At 34.3% G+C, this 22514-nt stretch overlaps 5 protein-coding genes across 13 annotated transcripts; 4 read left to right on the top strand and 1 right to left on the bottom strand.

The window, feature by feature from the left end:
- Positions 1–3737: 3737 nt before the first annotated feature.
- Prp3 (pre-mRNA processing factor 3) lies at positions 3738–6317 on the top strand. The gene is made up of 4 exons (XM_076690454.1): positions 3738–4185; positions 4260–5258; positions 5325–5682; positions 5757–6317. The coding sequence occupies exons 1-4, from the start codon at positions 4038–4040 to the stop codon at positions 6154–6156; spliced, it is 1905 nt and encodes a 634-aa protein (XP_076546569.1). The 5' UTR covers positions 3738–4037; the 3' UTR covers positions 6157–6317.
- A 414-nt stretch (positions 6318–6731) lies between these two features.
- On the top strand, positions 6732–13151 carry LOC117611307 (pre-mRNA processing factor 3). Of its 2 annotated transcripts, XM_076690452.1 has the most exons (9): positions 6732–6881; positions 6955–7217; positions 9253–10024; positions 10186–10613; positions 10918–11165; positions 11648–11897; positions 11985–12103; positions 12159–12318; positions 12392–13150. In XM_076690452.1, the coding sequence occupies exons 2-9, from the start codon at positions 7174–7176 to the stop codon at positions 12468–12470; spliced, it is 2100 nt and encodes a 699-aa protein (XP_076546567.1). In that variant the 5' UTR covers positions 6732–6881; positions 6955–7173; the 3' UTR covers positions 12471–13150. The 2 variants fall into 2 exon arrangements, with proteins under 2 accessions (XP_076546567.1, XP_076546568.1); XM_076690453.1 differs by having other exon boundaries at positions 6732–7217; positions 9239–10024; positions 12392–13151.
- A 1973-nt stretch (positions 13152–15124) lies between these two features.
- Positions 15125–16995, top strand: LOC117610165 (transforming growth factor beta regulator 1). Its single transcript, XM_034337220.2, has 5 exons — positions 15125–15313; positions 15433–15661; positions 15722–15998; positions 16054–16273; positions 16334–16995. Exons 1-5 carry the CDS (start codon positions 15194–15196, stop codon positions 16505–16507), a joined length of 1020 nt encoding a protein of 339 aa, XP_034193111.1. The 5' UTR covers positions 15125–15193; the 3' UTR covers positions 16508–16995.
- Positions 16996–17861: 866 nt separating this feature from the next.
- On the bottom strand, positions 17862–22083 carry tank (EI24 domain-containing protein tank). 5 transcript variants are annotated; one of them, XM_034337265.2, is made up of 7 exons: positions 21970–22083; positions 19870–19945; positions 19420–19598; positions 19092–19347; positions 18657–19000; positions 18508–18582; positions 17862–18437 (listed from the first exon to the last, which is right to left on the bottom strand). In XM_034337265.2, the coding sequence occupies exons 2-7, from the start codon at positions 19882–19884 to the stop codon at positions 18350–18352; spliced, it is 957 nt and encodes a 318-aa protein (XP_034193156.1). In that variant the 5' UTR covers positions 19885–19945; positions 21970–22083; the 3' UTR covers positions 17862–18349. The 5 variants fall into 5 exon arrangements, with proteins under 5 accessions (XP_034193156.1, XP_034193150.1, XP_034193143.1 ...); XM_034337259.2 differs by lacking the exon at positions 21970–22083 and adding an exon at positions 20378–20396; XM_034337252.2 differs by lacking the exon at positions 21970–22083 and adding an exon at positions 20045–20324.
- On the top strand, positions 20820–22452 carry LOC117610206 (uncharacterized). Of its 4 annotated transcripts, none has more exons than XR_004582829.2 (7): positions 20820–21036; positions 21156–21214; positions 21292–21361; positions 21430–21473; positions 21603–21650; positions 21837–21907; positions 22318–22346. XR_004582829.2 is itself a non-coding variant. In XM_034337317.2 (7 exons), exons 1-7 carry the CDS (start codon positions 20946–20948, stop codon positions 22315–22317), a joined length of 459 nt encoding a protein of 152 aa, XP_034193208.1. In that variant the 5' UTR covers positions 20851–20945; the 3' UTR covers positions 22318–22452. The 4 variants fall into 4 exon arrangements, 2 of the variants coding, with proteins under 2 accessions (XP_076546520.1, XP_034193208.1); XR_004582828.2 differs by having other exon boundaries at positions 20846–21036; positions 22315–22452; XM_034337317.2 differs by having other exon boundaries at positions 20851–21036; positions 21603–21723; positions 22315–22452.
- Positions 22453–22514: the final 62 nt, after the last annotated feature.

The following is a 22514-nucleotide window of genomic DNA, read 5'->3' as shown; positions in this document are numbered from 1 at the left end:
TATATATATACATAATATAGCGTATAAAGTATATTATAAATAATGATGAATATAAATAAATAAAAAAAATATATATATAAATACTATGAAGAAGTAAACAAAGTATAAATATGAAGGAAGTATATAAACGGGAATATAGGATTAAAAACACGCTTAGGCTTAAGAGTATAAGATATTATTATGATGATGTATGGTTGGTTTATAATGTAAAATATATTATAGAAAATGTATCTTGTTATTTTAATTAGCATAACCCGTCCACAACTGACGCGTGGTGTTCATTAAACCATTATTAATATTAAAAATAAATTTGTTTAAATATAATTCTAATGTAATGTTTAAATTTGATGATTGTATTAATTTTCTAAAAAAGGTGAGAAAAAATATTATACTAATTCGCTATGATTTTTAAAATTATTGCACAATTTTGATAAAAGACTTTTGGTTAATTACTTTCTATGGTAGCCATGATTAATCTTTGAAGCATAATCTTTTGTCATCGTTCACGAAGAGAAACTAAAAGTTAAACGATACACGTGAACGAACAATAAATTATACCTTTAACCAGTTTTACGATTTTATTATTCCCTGTCCACCTGGTTTTTATGAACTTCTCTAATCAAGATTTCTATACCATCATGAATAAACAATAATATATTGCCGTTTGATAAAAATCTTGAACAAGATACGGCGAGCTTATTCAGAGATACTAAGAATATTGTAGATTATAAGTAGATTAAGCGTGGAACACGAACAAGTGTACCAGTCTGACCAGAAGATTAACGATACAACAGAAGCATAAGTTTTGTCTGACATTATCAAGCATATCATCCCAGAAAACACTGTGTAGAGTTTACGGTTTCCTTTTTACATATTATGTTTTAACAAGCCGTTAAAAGCTGGTTGATAGTAAAAGTTATATCCATGCAACGTGAAATTAGTTTGAATAAAGATGTGGCTGATATACGATACGAATTCATTTAATTTGACTTTTATTACCAACTTGATAGATAGAATTTTAAAAAAGATATCGCAGCATTTTTTTATAACTTTGATATAATTATTTTAGGGTAGCATTAGATGAAATAGGAGCAGAAAGGATAAGTACAATTTTGCTTTGATTACTTAATAGTTTAATATTTTAATTAGTATGTATAGTTTTGGTTATTCAACCCTCAAATACCAGAGTTAGGTTTTTGTTGACCTAATGTATAATTTAGAACTTAAATTTATTTAAGCTTGATTGTTTTAACGAATATTAACTGTAATTCTTTGAAATTTCGATTTTACCCTGCACATCATGAAGGTATCTAGTAACGAATCCATTTAAGAGGATCGTAACACCTACTAGCTTTAATTAGCGTTGCGCTTCTGTAGCTAACGTTCGTGCATATGAATAGATATCTCGGTTTCGTTTAATCGAATTAACTTCAAAATGACCAAATACATGCAATGCATTTAAACGTTAATATAACGTGAACAGTTATAAGCGCACGACGAAACGTTAATTAAAACGAAGTCATCTTTGCAATTCTAATCTCATTTAGCAATTTAACACAATTACATTTATAATAAATTCTATTTATATGAGAATTTTTATTTTACAAAGATATACATTTAAAAAATAAATTAATAAGGAATAAGGAATTAAGCGCATAAACATTTTGATAGTCAAAACTTTCCAACTCTCCAAATTTTCCCAAAGAACCGTCTGATCTGAATGACAGCATTGTCGTCAACAGAAACGAGCAACTTGTACAAACTGTATCTGATACATAACACAACAAGATCCAGCAAATACAAATTGTTGTACGGATATGTACTTAGGTACCCTGGGGAAGGTTCGTTCACTGATATACAAGTAAACACAAGGGATTCTCTGTATATGTATATATCGAATACCCAACGCTCGACAGAACGTACAGAGAATAGCATAGTATAAAGCATAAACTACAATTAGCGGTAATCCGCGTGACACAAGCATGGCACCCTTTGCGCATATTAAAGCATTAGCTGCCGAGTCATACGAGCGAACCGTACATCACTTCGGGACGTGGCCACGTCTGCTGGTAAAATCGTTAAATTCACGAAGAAACACGGCTGGCCCGATACGTACTGACTGAATATTAGTGGCACCACGCGATGTACATTTTCCTCTGTGCTAGAATTCGGATATAACTATCAAGGTGTGCGAGTTACCCTGGGCCGCGGAGAAAAAAGCCCGGTCATCCAAATAAATTACAAATGTAATTCGATGGAAACGCTTCCCAACATGCAGGAGGTAGGATAGGGTGTACACGAGACTGATCGTTACATTTGAAATTTGAAAATGGTAGACGATATTATAAAATCTAATATTACATGACATAAAAGTTTCATAAAATAGCACTTATAGCATATCAATTTTTAGCTTAAAGTTTAATTAAAATGATTACATAAACGTTTCATCAATATTCTTAAGATAAAATGGCATTTGAAGTTTCTTCTGAAACTACATTATACTTCTTTTTATTAATTGTGTAATTAATTGATCCAATCTCCATTTTCATTAATTTTAAAGTAACGCAACTATTTCTGCAATCTTTCTGCAGCTTCTCGTTTGCAATTTATTTCGTAATAATTTATTTAGTGCCCATGGTATCTCGAGCAAGAGATATTTCAGCGACTGTAAAAACTGCAACGTTCCTTTCAGCTACAGCTACCAATCGGCTTTGTACAGTTCGAACCAGGTAAGCTTCCTTGAGACCATTTAAAGTGGTCTAATGAATGTACATTTCTCTGCCATCCTAAATCGATTTCCCATACCGCTTGTCCACGCCTGTGGTGTACCTTTTTCTCCCTTTTGTAAAATTCCCATCCGGCAGTGGTCTAAGATAACCGTTTGACTAGCAGTATTCCAATTTCTTCGTTTCAATTAACAGAAAAGTTTCGAACAACAGCCTCGAATGAAACAAATGTGGTTCCATGAATTGGCCTCATCGGTCACCAGAGAAGCGTGGAACACCGTAGTTCTCTCTACCATTCTCATTTGCGGTCGTCGGTCCACTGCCATTCCGTTTCCCCGCAAACTGCTTTCGTCCCCTTACGCCTTCATATATTTCCTTCTAACAAGTTTACCTTATATTGCGAGTCTTATCGATCTCATCTAAAAGCTTAACATGATTTACCGCAGCCTTCTTCTGTTAGGTAATATTTTATCATTTTATCCTACAAACTCTTAAATATAACGCATTTCATTCTGCGAGAAATTTAACATTAGGTTTAGTTCGCATCTTTTCATATAAATATATTTTGTTATGAAAATACTAAAAAAACAAATTGATCTCATATAGGAACTGTCTCCTCTCAAACATCCAAAAGCTCTCTCTTCTCCAGCACCCACATTCCTTCATTTCCTGAACTACTCTTTGATAGTACGAAACGTCAAATATATTTTAAACAAATTACTGTTTCGTAAGTCTGTTTATATAAATGAATTTAGCATGCAAAAATACAGTAGTCGTACATTTCAACATTTTCCATTCAAAAGCTATTTCCACCCTTTCAAATTGGACGATAAAAAGAAATATCCATAAAAGTACTACATTCGAGTACTACATATTCAAATTTAATTTGAATTGACGCTCGTCAAGCTTTGTAATGTTCTTTGTAAGTTCGCATATATTCCTAGATTCATAGTTTCGTAATTTTTAAGTGTTTTTTTCGATAAGGGATTGGTAACACTTGCTGAGAATTGGGAAATACCTGAACATAGCCAAATAACAATCACGGTGTTCCAATGTGATGTCGATGATAGTGGATTATGAGATTTAATTTACATACCAACATTACGTTATAAACAAATATCATGGCAATCCTATCGAAATTAGTTGAACATTTGGTGCTGTATAGAATATGAAATAACCGTTTCTAATTGATAGCATGACTGAAATGCGATACCTAACCTTATAATTTATAGAGGTTATGTTGTGAAGTAAATAATTTTGTACTAAGTTATAAGGCTTTTTAAAGAAACTGTTTGCAACAAACCTGAAAAGATGTCGTATTTAACGAGAAAGGAAATAGACGAAATGAAACCACAAATTGAAAAAGCGGTTCATAAATTTCTTGGTTTTGGAGAACCTGCTATTGTTACCACTGCTGTCAATTGTATTACTTCTGGATATGATAAACGCAAAACAGCAGGTCAGTAATAAATTAAATAAATTATTCAGTCATATTAACTGAAGGTATTAATATAGTAATTTAATATTTTTCAGATAAATTATCTGCATTGTTGGAAGACAAAAAGGCTTCAAAATTAACTGAGAAAATATTTGCTATATACGATGATGCTAGAGCAGCACAGAAAAGTAAAAAACGTAATCATGTGGAAGATAAAGATAAAGATAAAGACGCAAAGAAGCCTAGATTCAAAGATGATGAGGTGAAAAATGAAAAAACAACAGAGGCACAGCTCTCAGCAGACAAAATAAGACAAATGATGGCTAATGCCCAAAGAGAAATTGAAGAAAGGAAAAGGGCATTGAAAGCTATAAAACAAGAAGAATCAGCACCAGTTAAACCCTTATTAAAAGCACGTGATTCATTACCAACAGTGGGTAGCATGTATAATCAAGGTTTATTAAGTAAAACAGATTCGGACAAAGCACGAAAAATTGCTGCTTTACAAGCTCAAATTAGAAGTAAACTAAGTTCAGGGTTACTTGGTAACGTCAATGTACCAGACAAACCAACTCCATTGATCTTAGATGAGTCTGGAAGAACTGTAGATATAACTGGCAAAGAAGTGCAACTTACTCAAGTAGTGCCAACGTTAAAAGCCAACATTCGCGCAAAGAAACGCGAAGAATTCAAAGCACAGTTACAAGAATCTAAAGGCCCTGAAGAAATTCAGGATACGCACTTTTTCGATACCAGAATAGGTGTGAAACCTGCGATTCGAGGCAAGCGTACGTTGAAATTCCACGAACCTGGAAAGTTCCAACAGTTGGCAGAAAGAATTCGTATGAAAGCCCAGTTGGAAAAATTGCAAAATGAAATTAGTCAGATAGCTAGAAAAACTGGTATAAGTTCAGCGACAAAGTTAGCGCTCATAGCGCCAAAAACTGAAGCTCTTAGCGAAGATGTGCCTAATGTAGAATGGTGGGATTCTGTTATATTAACAGGAGGGTATTCAAATGAAGATGAACCTACAACTATTAAAAATTCTACTATTACTAATCTTGTTGAACATCCTACACAAATGCGACCGCCAAGTACGTATTTCTTAATAAATTAATTTCCTTAGTAGATAGTAATTAACTATTTTTTTATTATTTTAGCCGATCCATTGAAACCAATATACATGCCCGTATTTTTAACAAAGAAGGAACGTAAAAAATTGCGTAGACAAAATAGACGAGAGGCGTGGAAAGAGGAACAGGAGAAGATTCGATTAGGTCTTGAGCCGCCACCGGAACCAAAATTGCGGATTTCGAATCTTATGCGAGTATTAGGTACAGAAGCCGTACAAGACCCCACTAAAATCGAAGCCCATGTCCGGCAACAAATGGCTAAAAGATTAAAGGCACATGAGGATGCTAATGCGGCTCGAAGACTCACTGCTGATCAGCGGCGTGAAAAGAAAGCGAGGAAACTTAAGGAAGACACTACGCTTGGTGTACACGTGGCCGTTTATAGGTACATTTAAAACAAGATAAATAATTATAAAGTTATATTATACTGATTATACGTGATTACTATTATTGTTGCAGAATACGTGATCTCGTAAACAACGCTTCAAAGAAATTCAAAGTGGAAACAAACGCGAAACAGCTTTACCTCACAGGTTGTGTAATGCTCTTTCGGGATTGTAACGTTGTTGTAGTAGAAGGAGGAGCAAAGCAATTGAGTAAATATAAACGATTGATGATGCATCGCATCAAATGGGAGGAGGACATCATAAAAGACAATGATGGAAACGATGTACCAAACAAATGTGTACTCGTATGGGAAGGTACTAGTAAACAACGTCATTTCGGCGAGATCAAATTTAAGGTTTGCCCGATCGAAAAGATGGCTCGGGAGCACTTTAAGAAACACCAGGTCGAACATTATTGGGATTTAGCATACAGTGGGGCAGTTCTCGATAACACGGACGATGTTCATTCTTAGAATCGACTTCTGTAATTTAAGCAATAAATGTTAACGCTAAATACAAATGAAACTATAGATAATTTCAGTACGATTTAAAATAAGTGATTGCTATGAGAGCATAGTAAGGAAAGTGGAAATGTAAGCAGCGGCACAGGGAGCGAAAATAAAAGTGCTCAAGGCCTCTGAATAACAGTTTTATTTTTCAAGTACATAGAGACCCTGGATCCATGAGATGTAGCTGAGTTTCCAACATAAATTATGATTTACTAATCAAATAAAGATACATCTATAGAATAGTGGTAATAGCATTTGGAGTAAGCTTTCTTTTCAACATTAAAAATATATTTTAATTTTCTATTTCCAAGGCAACTGACAATTCACAAAAACTCTTTCATTCTTTAGATTATATTTTTCAGTACGTCTTCCCACGCGCGACACAAATAACAGCACACGACGCATAATATCCTTTTCTGGATTCTTGAGGCAAGATCGTAGGCGGTATAATGCAGTTGATCATTCGCGATGTCTCCAAGAATGTTAATCCTTAGCCGACATTACGGTCAAGCCCGTGTCGATTACCATAGCGCAATGGCACTGTATTGTTAAAAAAAAAAATCTGAAATATGTAGTGGAGCAACACGCAGGATGTATCCACACAAGCTAAGATAGGAAAGTACGAACACAAGTCGGTGGTCCTTGAAACTGTACGTCCAACCGCGACTATGGATTTGATTCTATGAAAGGTGAACCTTGGTCTTGCTCGTAACACCAATGCAACCAACGATGCAACACTCTTACCGTATCTCTTAACTGTAGAACACACTGTATATTGTTGACACCCTATATTACCGTTATCCTCGCACGGGGCCCCACTCTTTGGATCCGACTGGACAGGACTGGTAGAGTTTTACTTTCGTTCGAGGATCGGTCTTAGTTCAGCTTTGCAGCTTCGTGTTCTTGCACATAACACACGGTGTAACTATTACGACAATTCAAATGAATTTCATCGTGGATTAACGCTACAGTTTTGAAAAAATGAAACGAAGACCGATCAACGGTACATTCGCCTTCCTATCACGGTGAGTCCTCTTTAATTCTTTGGGATGATCGATAACGCAACCCTAAAGCTATTTTTTTTTATAGAGTATTTAGTACGTTAAATGTCTGAGTGAAAACGCATTGTAACTGCAAATATTTAAAATACTATCAATTTATTTCTTAAATTAACACGGTAATTGCCCAGTGAAAATGGACTTAGATAACGGCGACCGGTACCCCAAATTAAATATGTTTAAATAATTAAAGAAATATATTATTCCGAATAGTATTACTATTATATCGATTATTTTAGAAATAATCGCATCTTTAACTATTATCCATATATAAAGTTTCTTTTAAATATTACAAATTAATTAAAAGGCTAATTATATGGTACTGTTTAATAACACATGTTTGTATAAAATGATTTTGTATACCGTGGCTTATTTTTGTAATAAAATAATTTCACAATCTTTTTAGTTACTAAATAATAATTTAATTCGTTAAATTAAAAGTCATTAAACGCCTTCTTTTTATTAAAATTATTGCCGTAAAATGAATAATCGAATAAGGCACGTAGCACGTGTGCGACCATTCGGTTTCGGTGTCAGAAGAGAATTAACGATTCTAAAAAGTTTCTTTAGTAAAAGCGAATCACGTAGCTAGATAATGGCTGCCATCAATTTATACGAACACTAATCACGGGAACAACGAAGATTACGTAAGAAAATCACAAAAGAATCAGGAAGGAGCTTAAATGTCAAGCAGCGTGTCCTCGGTCTTCTCTTGAGACCAAAAAAAAGGACCTAATCGAAAGACTTATCTTCAGAACATAGGTGAAATCGATGAATGGATTTAATAAGATAAACAATACGACCCAAGCGAAATGCCATCAGTTGTACAAGGTCTCGAAGATTCATTGTGATTCTTGCGATAAATGTTGAAACGAGTCACGCGATGCTCTCCCTATCGACTAATTCATTAGCCTGACTATTCTACCAACGAGAAACTTAATTTAGTAGAAAATCGTGTGAATATTCTCGTTTCCTTGGTTGCATCGTGTAAGAAGTTGGTTAATTTCATTTACAGTGCAGATGTAGAGACTTATCATCCAAATACCACCCTACAATTGTACTTTTAATTATGGATCCTGTCTCATTATTGTTGAGTTTTGTTATAAAACATGCATTGAATTTGCATAATAATTATTAGGCAATGTCTCGATGTGGGGAGTCATTGTATAGTTGTAGTTACAAATGATTTCTCACGAGTTCACTGGAGGAAGGTAAAATTGCTATGGTGTTCTCAACACCTTTTCTGTTTTCATGATGTCGTAGGTTTTTTAGAGACGTCATTTTATAGTGAATTTTCAGTTTTCAAGGAATTATTACAATTATTGAAATTTTACCATTTTTCTTTTTCATTATCAGTCTCAAGTAAATTATGTATACTGAACTTCAGATTTCACGATCTCCTTGGAAACTTAGAAATTCTAAGACCAGAACATTGAAACATTTTATAGATCATTATGTTCCCACGACACGAATGCCAAAGATATTATCTCCAACCTTATTATATATAATTGATAAGTTTATTCTCAGATGATTACTCTCCAAGTAACTAGAATTATTGCAAGATCCCCTGAGTAAATACTTGCTGTTGGGCAAGTGCTTTCTGTTCTCATAGATCCATTCCTTTCAACCATTTACCATTGTAATTAACCTTTTTTCTGTACAAGCAACCCAACAGTTCGCTTCCACTATCAATTATAATTAATTTTCGAAATGCTAACTTTCCATTCGTCCCAGAGTTCAACCCTGTGGTAACTCTCCCATAAGGGATGCAGGGTTCCAATATAAAATTACACAAAATAAATGTTTCAATTTTTATTATTTTTACTTTTTACAATTTTTAATAAGTACTTTTATTACTACAACTCCACCACTACCAAAATATTTATCAGCCCCCACTGATGCAGCCTTTGTAAAACCTTCACCCTTGGTGCTTTAATCCTCCATTTTCCAGCTATGCGCACGAACAAGTTTGTATTTCCTATCCTTAGATTGCGATTCGCAGATTGCTCGCCTTGTTCGTACTGGTCGAGAGTACGATACTACCGTCCAACATGTTGCTGGATCTGGGCAGACGTACGAATATATCGATGGAGAAGTACCATCAAGCGGAACAAGCGATTCTCACTTCTCACACCCATCTGAATCACGGTTCACCGTCATGGTTCCTAGGTGCCTCGCACGAGATGACCGAACACGCTCAAAATCTGTCGAGGAAGGCATTGCGTATCGAAACAATGGCGGTGATGTTGGTGGAGGCTTTGAACATGTCCTCCAAAGAGGCATCATCGGTATTACCTTCGGTGGCTGCCATCAGCTGTTCCGGTTCGCCGACATTTTTGCAACTGACGAACAGCTGCAAGAATGTAGATCCTCGTTACAGAACGCACACCGGAAAATGTAACAATGCTTTACATCCGACCTGGGGTGCCTCTATGGAAGCTTACGTGAGATTCTTACCAGCCGAATACGTGGACGGTGTTTCTCTACCTCGGATAGATTTGCCCAGCGCCAGGGAGGTGTCTTCGAGGGTACACTCCGGAGGATCGGATCTTAAACATCCATATTTAATGGCACTGACCGCCTTATTTGGACAGTTTCTTGTCCACGATCTAGCGCACACGCCCAAGATGGAATTACCCGACGGAGCGAAGTTGAAATGTTGCGACGTCGATTACGAACATTTCCATCCGGAATGCTTTCCAATCCGAGCTGATAATGCTGTTGGGTGCATGGAATATTCCAGATCGGCGCCGCACCCAGGAAACTCTTTACAAGTAATATAGATGTTTCTTTGAATCGTAGTTTCTGCAGAAATTTGATAATAGAAACGATTAATCATGATGAATTAACTTTTAAAGGGGTATCATTTAGTAATAAAAGGTTAATTTAATTTGGTAGTTGAATTATATCTAATAGAACTTTTGTTTTGTTTTAGGGTTGCAAATTGGGTCCCCGACAACAAATCAACCAAGCAACGTCGTACTTAGACCTTTCCCCGGTTTATGGGAGTTCGGAGGAGGTAGCAAAAGTGCTACGATCCGGCAAGGGTGGTTTACTTAATACGCAAAGGAAGAACTTGCCCATGCCCTCGACCAAGTACGAAAGTTGCAGAAGCGTGAACAAAGCTTTCCCGTGTTTTCTTAGCGGGGATTCCCGGGTAAACGAGAATCCCGGTCTCACTCTAATGCACGTACTTTTTCTACGTGAACATAACCGAGTGGCAACAGAGCTGGGACAACTGAATCCTCACTGGGACGACGAGAGACTCTACCAGGAAGCAAGAAGGATCGTTATCGCGGAAATGGAGCATATAACTTATAACGAGTTTCTGCCCGTTGTTCTCGGCGAAACAACTCTCGACAAGTACGTGTACTCTCTTTTACCTTTATAATTAATTTCACGGATTAACAGGCTCCACTCGTTCGGCAAACGAATTCAACAAAACTTTTCAATCCGTTCTTATGCACTTTTTCATTCTTTTATTAATTATTATTACATTAATATGCTTTCGAGAGTTCAATTTTTTGAAATTCTAATGCCATTGTTAATTAACATTTTTATCGAACGAATGGCTCTTATAATTTGATTTAGAAAAATTATTCGAGAGTTGTCTTGATTGGAACGATGATAAATAATGAAAATTGATTAATTTCGTGAATATCGAAAGGTACCAGTTACGTTTAACAAACCGAGGATATTTTCGAGGATACGATACCCGAACGGATGCGACACTCTCAAACTCAGTCGCCTCCGCTGGGCTCTTCTTCATTGCCACGTTGACCCCAAAAACTCTCGACCTAGTTGACTCGCGATCGGCGTTAAAGTCTGGAGAAAGGTCTTTACTATCGGCCTTCTACGCTCCCCAAGAGTTCTATGAAGCTGGTGCTATTGATCGTTTGATCGTTGGTGCTACAGGTCAGTTGAAGTTGAATTACTTTAAGTAGCATTGCTATTATATTGATAATTGTAAACTTTCAATTTGAAATTTGAAACTGATGTTCCTTTAAATGGCACACAGCTCTTTACATTCGAAAGTATCGTATAGAGCTCTATAATCATACATCACAGTTACATCATTACTTTCTTACATGCGCAAAGGTCACTGAACTGAATTGTGTAATCATATCGGAGAACACGAAGAGTCATATGAAGAATAATTATTCTTTATACAGATTTATTATTCTTTGAAATCATTGTTTATTTTCTTCTTTTAAAAAAATCTACTTCCAGGAGGAATTCTTCCTCTTCGTTTTAATTAAATTTTCACTTGTTTTCGTTTTATGTATATTCAAATAGAAATTGAATGAAATTTAAGTTAGCGACTTTTCCAACACGTTGTCCCATGAGAGTTTGGCTTTAATAACGACCTAGGATGCAAGATTTAATTTCCGCGACAGCTGGACATTCTAGGAAGCCATTACCACCGGGACTGAATGAAATCCTTTTGGAACGATATTTCCACGATGGAAAGAGCAACGATATTGCGGTGGATTATGCTGCCCAGATCATACAACAAGGAAGGGATCACGGTTTACCATCTTATGTCAGATGGCGATCTTTCTGTAATTTATCACCTATCAATAATTTCGACGATCTTAGAGGGTTAATGGCCAAGGATACCATAAATAGACTTCGAAGAGTTTACCGGTAAGGAAACATTTGCAAGTTTCTATTATCGTCCTTTATATCAAGGAGATACACTACCCTGAGGTGTGACGAAAATTCTTTTCACAGAAATACAGAAGATATAGATTTAGTAACAGGGGCACTTTCCGAAGCACCTTTACCTAATTCTGTTTTGGGACCAACGTTCCTTTGCTTATTAGGTCGTACTTTTCGAAATCTTCGTTTGGGTAAGTAATTTTTATAAAACACATACTTTCATTATTATGAGAATACGTTTCTTAGGCGATAGATATTGGTACGAAAATGCGAATAGTCCAGGATCATTCACGCTGAGTCAATTAGAAGAAATTAGGAAAATTAAAATGGCACAGATCTTGTGTTACAATGGCGAAAGGTTACACTGGATACAGCCTAGAGCATTTCTTCTCAGAGATCGTTTTTTGTAAGTACCATGTTTCTAATAAAATACATTCTAAGGTGAAAATTAATTATAGGTAAGAAAATGTAATTTTCAGAAATGAAATGACAAATTGCACGATACACACGAGTCAATCACCGAATTTTGCAGCTTGGAAAGAACAGAATACGTCCTGATTTTTATAATATTTATAAACGATATGTTATCAATTGTACATAACAAGCGCTATTTCTAATTATTATTAATAGAGATCCCACGTGTTCATATAATTAGCATTCTTCCTTGCCATAAAAAATTTCAAAACCGAGGTTTCAATTTTTCTATAGAAAGTCTATGGGTCGCATATTTTAGCGTCCCTGGATACCATAATGTTATGCAAAGAGTATCACCGCTGCCTCGGGACCCCTAACACCCCAAGCCATCGGCCATTGCGCCATCTATACAAAAGCAGCGCAAACTATTTGTTAACTTACCGACTGTCGGAAGTTCAGTCAATAAGTCGGTAATTTATTAAGTAAGTAGTTTCCGCCGCTTTTATATAAATGGCACAGTGATCAAACTTTAAAAATATTTAATTCTAGGCGGTCTTCTCAAAATGTAAGTTTGTCAAATAATTATTCTAATAACTTTCCGGTCTTGTGCTGATTTTGTCTGACTTATTTAGGTATAAAATTTTATCAAATTCGACAAGACAAATCACTTGTAAATAAAAAGTATCATTGTTTTTTACCATATGTTTAACTACATAAAACATTATAAAATTATTACATAGTATTATGAAAAAGAGTTTATCGATTCGAAACCAATACTTTATGTATTGTTTATTCGGTCCAAGCATAAATAAGACGTTCCTTTTGCTATTATGTGTCTTGGTAAATAAATCATTTTAAAACAGCAACTGAATTATTATTTAATTTACCCAATTTCTTTTATATATTTAATTTACACAATTTCCATTCAGAGATATTTATTAATTACACATCGTTTTTTTCTCACTTATTCATCTAATTCACTTAAGTTCTTCTTTCCTTTTATCTATTTAATGTACTCGATTTCTTTTTTCAATTATTTATTTACATAACATTCAATAACTGTTTAATTATAAGTCATATTAAACTAATTAATTATATGAAATTGTAAATTATCCCCGTATCCCTTGTTAATCTGTATCCGTTACATTTTTTTTTTTTTTTTTGTTTTACGTGGTGGAAATCTTCAGAAAGACACCTCCAGCCCCCTGGGGAGGGGCCGGAGGTAGTGTGGGATTTTTACCCACTAAAACCACCACGGTGGCCTGCACTGGGCTATGGGGAGGGTCCCAGGATCTCTAACGAACACACCGGGACCCCCCAGCTACTGGCGCATCGGCGCCCCTACATCGTGTGCCAAACTCCGCCGACATCGGGGGCCACACCCAATGCCGGCACTCCTCGTGCCGCATGCAGTGGAAACCGGGGCCCCAGTCCCGACCTCCTGCGGTACTGCGGCCACGCTTCTGACTTGAGGGGCCGCGCGGTCGATGTTGAGGTAGGTCCTTACAAATCAATACCCCATACACCCTCCCCTGTGCCCCTTCCAGCCCTTTACGCTCTATAAACTCCGTCCCTTACCTCCCTCTACTCATTATGTCACTGCATCTCTTACACCTGTGCATCCCTTACGTCTCAGCAGCCCAATCATCTTTGCAATGTGCCCCCTGGCGGCGAAAAAAGGAACTAAACCCCGCAACCATTTTGGCCCTCTAGCGGCAAAAATTTGAACTAATTTTCGCGCATCGATGCAGCGCCATCTGGCGGCGAAAAGGAACTAAATCGTGCAATCATTTTGGCCCCTGGCGGCAAAACATTGAACTAATTTTCGCGCGTCGGTACAGCGCCATCTGGTGGCGAAAAGGGAACTAAATCATGTAACAATTTTGGCCCTCTGGCGGCAAAAATTTGAACTAATTTTCGCGCGTCGGTACAGCGCCATCTGGTGGCGAAAAGGGGAACTAAATCATGCAACAATTTAGGCCCTCTGGCGGCAAAAATTTGAACTAATTTTCGCGCGTCGGTACAGCGCCATCTGGTGGCGAAAAGGGGAACTAAATCATGCAACAATTTTGGTCCTCTGGCGGCAAAAATTTGAACTAATTTTCGCGCGTCGGTACAGCGCCATCTGGTGGCGAAAAGGGGAACTAAATCATGCAACAATTTTGGCCCTCTGGCGGCAAAAATTTGAACTAATTCTCGCGGCTCGGTACAGCGCCATCTGGCGGCGAAAGGGGGAACTAAACCATGCACCAATTTTGGCCCTCTGGCGGCAAAAATTTGAACTAATTCTCGCGGCTCGGTACAGCGCCATCTGGCGGCGAAAATGGGAATTAAATTCATCACAATTTTCCGATCTGTGGTGAGATACATAAGAGATGCAGGAGTATAAGTGAAACAAGAATGTATGGGATGCAGGGATGTAAGTGATGCAGAGTCGTAAGGGTTGCGGGGATGTAAGGGATGCAGAGATGTAAGAGATGCAGAGATGTAAGGGATGCAGACATGTAACAGGTGCCGAAATGTAACAGATGTAGAGATGTAGAGAATGCAGGCATATGAGGTATACAGTGTTGGGCTCCGTGAGGCGCACAAAGAGAGAAAAATAATAAATACCAGGGAAGGGTGAGGACTTCGTTCTCAAGGCACAAATTCAATACCCTCTGAAAATAAAGGCTCGTTTAGTCTTGTTAGATCTGTAGTCAGTGCCTCAGATAAGCTCGGGTGCCTGGGACACCCAAAATCATAACCCCTCGAAAACAAAGGCATGTCTAATCTTGTTGCAGCGTAGTCACTGATGAAATTGATTATTTTTTTATCATCACCATAACCTCTTTAATTATTTAGTGTTTTGATTTAATGCATTTAAAATGACACAGGCTTATGATAGCTATTATAATGATTTTCAAAAAAATGCAGAGTTACAGCAAAATCTGAAATATAAAAAGAAATATCGAAGACTAAAAAGGATAATAAAGGATACAGTATTTGTAAGATTATATTTATCACAGTAGTTAATGATTTTTTATTTCGTAGGAATAAATCAATATCTAAAATAAAATAGAGTAGATTGTAACAGAATAACAGTTGTCGTTTAACGGAATTTTAGGAAAATGCAGCACTGTGTGATCAAGTAGCACAAATGCAAGAAAATTTGATGCTAGTAAAGGAAGAGAGGTTATTCCTTTTGCGTAAATTATGTCAACAGCAAGGAGATATAGATCCTTCCAGTATGGTAGCTCGTTCTCAATCAAATAATATTAATTCAGGTTCATTTAATACAGAGTGTTCTACACCTAAAAAGACTGCAAAGAAAAGAGTCTCTACTGATGGTTCAGGTACTAAAATATTATTCTAAGTTGTATTATATTTGAACAAATAATCATATTTTTCTTCAGAAACAAAACATAAAGCCAAGCGTTACAATAAAACAATAAGAAAGGTAGTTCAATTAATACCATTGGATGTACATGGAAGACCTATATTTCCTATTGCTTTGGGTGATCTCACTGTTTATTCTCTTGGAGAAGTAGTGTCTGATAGAATAGCATATCATACAGAAGATCTTATTTATCCAGTAGGTTATTGTAGTACTAGAGTATATGCCAACTTAAGAGATCCAAGAACAAAAAGCTTATATACATGTAAAATATTAGATGGTGGACAAAAACCAAGGTATATAATTGTTTAAATAATTTATGTACTAGTATAAAACAGATGAAATTTCTAGATTTGAAATAGTATCTGATAATGATCTTGATCAATCACTGGTGGGATCTACTCCTGATGAGTGTCATTCAAAATTGTTAATGACAATTTCTCCTGCACTTCGTTCAATAACACCAAAGGGTGCTGACTTCTTTGGAATTTCACATCCTACTGTACAAAATCTCATACAAAGTACACCTGGGACACGAAAACTCGCTATGTACAAACAGCAGCGATTTGAAGTATGTAATTCAAGAATGCATGTTTTTAATTAAAGTTTTATTTGACTTTGTATTCTTTAGGTAAGTAAAAATCAATCAGTAGAAAGAGGAACAAGTCCAATAACAGAGGAAGAAACAGATCCGGGATTGGGGTTTGCTGCTTTACATAGGCATTATGCTTTAACGAGCACGTATCGAATCAAAGAAGAACCAGATGATAAGGATCTTTTAACTCTTCAAGAATTTCTCGCGTAATTTTTACACTATTAACAAAACTATCTTTGTTTCCTGCGAAAGATAATCTTTTATTTAATGTACCATTATGTTGTATAAATTTAATTGTTATTAAGTATTATTTTCTAAATTAGTTACCGATGCATCGGGGTCTCTGACACCCCGAATGCCATAATATCGATATATAAAGAGCATAGCCGGTACTTCGGGGTTCCTAATACCCCAAACTATGGGGTCTTATCCCATATTAAAGATTAAAAGTTAAAACATTCAGTTGTACAAATTAAAAGATTTATTGAAAAGGGAATTTTGAAAGGTTGCCTTATCGACATCGACGTCGGTCGCCACAAAGCCATCGGCTATTGCGCCATCTATATAAAAGCGGCGCAAACTATTCGTTAACTTACCGATTGCCGAAGAGTCGATTACCGAGGAAGTTCAGTCGATAAGTCGATAATTTATTGAGTAGTTTCCGCCGCTTTTGTACAGATGGCGCAATGGTCGAACTTTGAAAATAATTCTAGGCGGTCTTCTCAAAATATAAGTTTGTCAAATAATTATTCTAATAATTTTTCGGTCTTGTATGTATATAAAAATGGAAAAATGGTAGAGTAGTCGATATCTATTTCAAGAATGGTTTTGCAATATTTATTAAATTACAATGTATAAAATAATCTTTTTTTAACGTAACATTTATTAAAATAATGTATAAATAAAATTGCAAAAATCAAAATCGTAATTTTACAAATATTGAGCTGAAACTTTCGTTTGATTATACTATATTCTTACAAAGCTACATGGTTTAATTAAACGTCTCCTGCGTAAGCACAACCTGAATACATGCATTTGTTGCTTTATGCAACACCCTTCATTATTCTATGAATATAATTACATAAACTAACTTCTTTTTTAAAATAAACATTATTGTCACAAATTAAAATCTAAGTCTTAAAGTTGACTAGTTATGGTAAAACAAAAGTCAAGGCTTTACAATTTCAAAAATGACGACAAATTCTTTCTTATAATATAATATCAAGTACAATTATTAAGTAGTATAAAATATATGTGCTCAGACGATATATTTACAAATTTTTTCATTTCTTTAGAATCATTTACATATGTTTATGATGTAACAAATGTTTTACTTTTTATATCGTGATCATTTCAATAGAATATATAATTAAATTACTGAAATACCTATAGCATTCTAATCGCTAGAAGCTTACAAGTATCATATTGTTCAAAGCAAGACATGAAACTTAAGAATGAAAAAAGAAACATTCCATGTACATTTCTTATTAATTACTACAACGAAAAGTGTACTATATAAGTATAACAAGAAAAATATATCTTTCACTTGTGCAAATTTTTAGGCAATGACGTTTTCCTATCGCATATAATTTGTAAAAGATATTTTTAATATTATTCTAACATTATCTTTTTATGTTTCAATATTAATAATAAAACTGTATAAAATTGCGAGCTTTAATTTAATCTCGTGTGATACAGCAAGGAACGTGTATGCTGGTTTTCTAAATAGCATTACAGATATGAGTGTATATCTTAAATAACACTTTACTCGGTATAAAGCATTCACAGATATTCCTTACCGCGTATGTACATCATATTTGTGAACATATCCTTCTATTTACATATAATAATATTACATAAAGTTATATTTGAAATTTTGTTTATATTCATATATAATATGAAAATTGTATTCTTAATTGCTTTGTTAATACAGAAAAATTAACGAAGTATACAGCTAATAGAAAATAATAAAAATATGTAAAAACCTGAAAAGATGGTTTATTGCTACATATTTATTACTCCGAACGAATTTGCAAATTATATCCCTTTCTGTCACCGCCTATTTGCAGGTCCAATTGTTTTATTGAAAAGTGTATTTGCAATCGCAATTACTGGTGAAAATAACTTTAATGGACAGTCACTGAAACAATAAATTCAAGTCATAAAGTGGAAGTAATTTCCGAATTGATATGTAATCCAAAAATATGTACCATACTCCAGTTACAGGTTCTGCTTCATTTCCGCTCACAATAAATAATGGAAACAATATAGAAAAAACACAGCCACTGAAATAAAAGTTGTCTGTTTTCCAAAATTCTTTGAATAAAAGCAAAGTGTAATATTTGAAATAATTATTTACCTTATTACATAAGAATTGGGCATTTGGGTAAGTACTGCTAATGGCAGACCAAAACCCACAAAATATGGCCAATTACTTTCAATGAAACTTAACCGTCTATGTAACTCCCAACCCATATTGAACCACTTGTATTCAAAAGCATAGAGAGCATATAAAAGGCACATATGTATAAGGGCAAGAATATCACCTACAGGAGGTAATGGAATCCTGGATACCAACATTCCTTGCCCCAAAAATAATGCTTGGACTAATATGCTGAAAAGCGTATCAGCTACAAGTTTGCTCACACTAGACAAAAGTAACGGCCTTCCTTGTCTATACCTATAAGCACTGTCTGCTATGTCCTACATGGTTTACAAATACATAGCATGAAATATTAACCTTTCCAATTATTATTGGCCAAAATTTCTTGCTCTGAGAGGAAATAACTCATACCTGAAACCATAAACTGTTGACTATCCTACTGAGCAGAAATAGGGGTAGTACCCATACAGTGCCAAATGTCAGTGATAAAAATGGTTTTGTCCAAGACCATACAGTCATACCCATAGTTGGTGAATGACCAAATATAATGCTTAGTAAGTACTTGAGTAATGGTAATATACCGCATTCAAAAATCAATATACTAGCCCAAAATACACCACCGTTTAATGCACAACACTGAATTGTTCTTTTTAACACTTTGGATTCTCTGAAAATGCATCACAGAACAATTTATACAATATTATAATTCTATAATTTTATGTTTATATAAATTATGTACCTTAATTGATTATAACATTTTGAAGGATTATGTGCAACTGCCATATCTTTTCCATGAGTTTCTATTCTAGAAGGGGACTGTTTCAATAACTTTTCATTAATACGTTTATCCATATAAAATAGAACAATAGCTCCCCTTAAACTATCCACAAACCCTCTGTATATGGCATGTATTATTCCCTAAAGATATAATACAACATATATTAATAAGTTGTTATGTAAAAACTTTATTTTAAAACTTTTAATAACATTCTTAAATTTAAATGATATGTATGGAAATACATGAAATAACAACAGTCTTAATATTAACATCATTTACGGAATGATGTTCATTCATGTAATACTTATAATTGTAAATTTACGCATAAACATATCAGCAATGAAGATAAAACAAGATGAATAAGGTTAGGAAAAACGTTCTTTTCTCATGGAAATGAAATTCATTACTCACTGTTACGTTATCCATATTTCACAACGATAACCGTAATAGAATATAATTAATCTATATTCCAAATATGTTGAGCGATCTGCCAAAAAAACATTTTTGAAGTAACATAGCTGTCAATGTCAGGAATAATATGAAAGCACATTAAAAAAAGATATGAGAGAGAAATGTTTGTAACAACCAAGTAGAGAAACTTTTCGACACCCCAAACACGTACTTGTCATCCAGTATTAGTAATAAAATCCAATTAACGAAAATTTGTCTATGAAAACGCACAAATATGTGTTACTAATAGAACTATTACTACGACGTTTCATGAAATTGAAAAACATTTTTATGAAAATTAGTATCAGCTGATTGGTTTTCACTGCAGGCAAAGGTCAGCATTATGTTAATAGGTATAAAGGTCATCAGCAAATGGAAATAATTTCGTTCAATGAATCTTTCATTGAACAGTTAAGCATACAGAAATATAAAGTATTTGAAAAACACAGCACGTATTTTTTATACACACAATTAATGAATTATTTAAACACTTGTGTATGTTTCTTAGCTAATATATTTCAAAATTGCGTATACATATGTATGTATATTTGTTCACAAATATAATCTGTAAAGACGTAATAATAATACTAACAGAGAATAGATGAAGCCAAATCTTGTTGTACTTGAAATTTACGTAATTTATACCAACAGCGTTACATTACTGTCATTATAAAATAAAAGATTTGTGCGCAATAATTTCTACCCGAACGAGAAAATGTACATACATCTACCCCACAGATGTACATGATTGTGTAGCAATTTTTTTTTAAGAGTACACTTTTATTAGAATATAAAGACTTCTTTATTATTTGCGTAAACAATATTTTAAAGTTTAAAATCTTATTATTAACTTGCTATCTTCAATTTGGTAAAAATGTATTTGAAGTAAAGACAATAATAAACAAAAACGCGACAACCGTCACATGTATAAAAATAATTTACTGACTTAACTTTGAACGATCATTTTACTGTACATAATTGATATCAATTAATTATCAATATTAATTGATATTAATTATTATTACCTGATTCGTAAAATGCAAGAAACACGGCAGAAGATGAAGTTTTGTTCAAAAAATGGAATTTATAAACCGCGCGATATCTCTGGAGCGGGCTGTGGAATTCGAAGTATGAGTTAACCTCTGTATTTTTTATTTATTATATTTAATTGTAACCTTTAATTTATTATTGCATGCTGTGAAATACTCATTATACAAGAATTTGTATTTTTTATTATATTCTTAAAGCAAATTCAAAAATACGATTACGTGGCGGCCGAGATCATATTTGGATGTCTCCGTCTTTGGTGAATTTTGTTATTACGTGAAGTACCTAAATTTTAGCATTTTGAAACAGTTAATAAAATAAATTTACAATTTGAAGCATCCCAGTATTACAAATGTAGCATCAATCCATAGGAAATCATATGAAAAGTTTCATAATCCATTAAAAGGTATCTTACATAAAATTAATACTTTATATTTATTTTGGTACACGCATAAATGTAAATATTAATTTTAGAATTTATTGAAGATGTGGGAGACACAAAAAAAATACAGAATAAAGTAAGTTTAGGGTCATAATATAAGAGTTTTCATATATGATATAATATTCTATCTTGTGGAGCATAACTTCAATTATACTATGCAATAAAAATAATTTAATAATTACAATCATTTTTCGGAAAATAATAGCATAGTCTATATCAGCCAGCAAAAGTTGGTATCAGGAAGATTAAACAGGTACATGTACCAACAAAGTTTAAAAAAGTAGTAATACCAAAAAATAATACCAAATTAAGTTGTCCTATATTAAGTAAGTCTTAGTACCGTTATCCACCACTTAATTATTATAATGACTTTTATGCTTTACTTTTAAAAAATGTTTATAAGAATATACACAACTCATTTTATTTTCTTTCGCTATAGAAAATATGTATATAGATAGTACTGTTGATTCATCCAGTACATTAATTATGAAAAGAAGAGCTAACATTAAAGTAAGAGTTTGTATTTTATTTGAAAATAATATAATTATTATTCCTTCAACACGAGAACATACCTGTTTCGCGCAGCTTAGGGAGGTCCTCCACTCCTATTTCTAACTTCATGGCCATATACACGGTGCACAATAAAATATACGAACAGAGAAAACAAGCGTTACCTTCAAAGGTCGAAGAGTACACTAAATATAAGACTACCAGATGTGTGCTTGGTATGACAATGCGCTTGCGCAGACGAAGCATGCTTGGGCCAATCAGAGTTAACATGCGCAGAACGAACGAAAACTCGTCGTATAAGAAATATGGTCTCTAGTTGAACGAATAATAATATGTTTTAATAAAGAATATTGAAAATATTATTTCTTACGATATAAGTAAATATTTTTATTTATTCTATTGCACAGTAGAAAATACTTGGTAATTCACAAAAGAAGAAACTTCAATCAAAGTCCATACATGAAGTATCGAACAAAAGAAATACATTAAATGTAACAACCCTTAAAAATATAAGTAAATTTAGCATTCTGCTCCTCTACTTCCATTTTTTATGTTGTTATTATCTCTCTTTTACGAAAACACAACAATTTGTTGAACTTTTTGAAAC

Source organism: Osmia lignaria, chromosome 10, assembly GCF_051020975.1.
Source record: "Osmia lignaria lignaria isolate PbOS001 chromosome 10, iyOsmLign1, whole genome shotgun sequence".
Classification (NCBI taxonomy): domain Eukaryota; kingdom Metazoa; phylum Arthropoda; class Insecta; order Hymenoptera; family Megachilidae; genus Osmia; species Osmia lignaria.
Note: the sequence above shows the minus strand (reverse complement) of the source record. Positions and strands in the feature narration are given on the sequence as shown.

Bases quoted from the DNA above. Each gene is read 5' to 3' on its own strand.
- Prp3 (XM_076690454.1), top strand. From the start codon at position 4,038: ATGTCGTATTTAACGAGAAAGGAAATAGACGAAATGAAACCACAAATT. The intron at 5,259-5,324 runs GTACGTATTTCT...TTATTATTTTAG, and splicing joins TACACAAATGCGACCGCCAA to CCGATCCATTGAAACCAATA. The intron at 5,683-5,756 runs GTACATTTAAAA...TTATTGTTGCAG, and splicing joins GTACACGTGGCCGTTTATAG to AATACGTGATCTCGTAAACA.
- tank (XM_034337265.2), bottom strand. The intron at 19,348-19,419 runs GTACATAATTTA...ATGCATTTTCAG, and splicing joins AAATGTTATAATCAATTAAG to AGAATCCAAAGTGTTAAAAA. The intron at 19,001-19,091 runs GTATGAGTTATT...TAAACCATGTAG, and splicing joins TCAACAGTTTATGGTTTCAG to GACATAGCAGACAGTGCTTA.
- LOC117610165 (XM_034337220.2), top strand. From the start codon at position 15,194: ATGACACAGGCTTATGATAGCTATTATAATGATTTTCAAAAAAATGCA. The intron at 15,999-16,053 runs GTATATAATTGT...TGAAATTTCTAG, and splicing joins GATGGTGGACAAAAACCAAG to ATTTGAAATAGTATCTGATA. The intron at 16,274-16,333 runs GTATGTAATTCA...TGTATTCTTTAG, and splicing joins ACAAACAGCAGCGATTTGAA to GTAAGTAAAAATCAATCAGT.
- LOC117611307 (XM_076690452.1), top strand. From the start codon at position 7,174: ATGAAACGAAGACCGATCAACGGTACATTCGCCTTCCTATCACG. The intron at 11,166-11,647 runs GTCAGTTGAAGT...TTTCCGCGACAG, and splicing joins TTTGATCGTTGGTGCTACAG to CTGGACATTCTAGGAAGCCA. The intron at 12,319-12,391 runs GTAAGTACCATG...TGTAATTTTCAG, and splicing joins CTTCTCAGAGATCGTTTTTT to AAATGAAATGACAAATTGCA.
- LOC117610206 (XM_076690405.1), top strand. From the start codon at position 20,946: ATGCAAGAAACACGGCAGAAGATGAAGTTTTGTTCAAAAAATGGAATT. The intron at 21,215-21,291 runs GTGAATTTTGTT...TACAATTTGAAG, and splicing joins TTTGGATGTCTCCGTCTTTG to CATCCCAGTATTACAAATGT. The intron at 21,362-21,429 runs GTATCTTACATA...TATTAATTTTAG, and splicing joins GTTTCATAATCCATTAAAAG to AATTTATTGAAGATGTGGGA.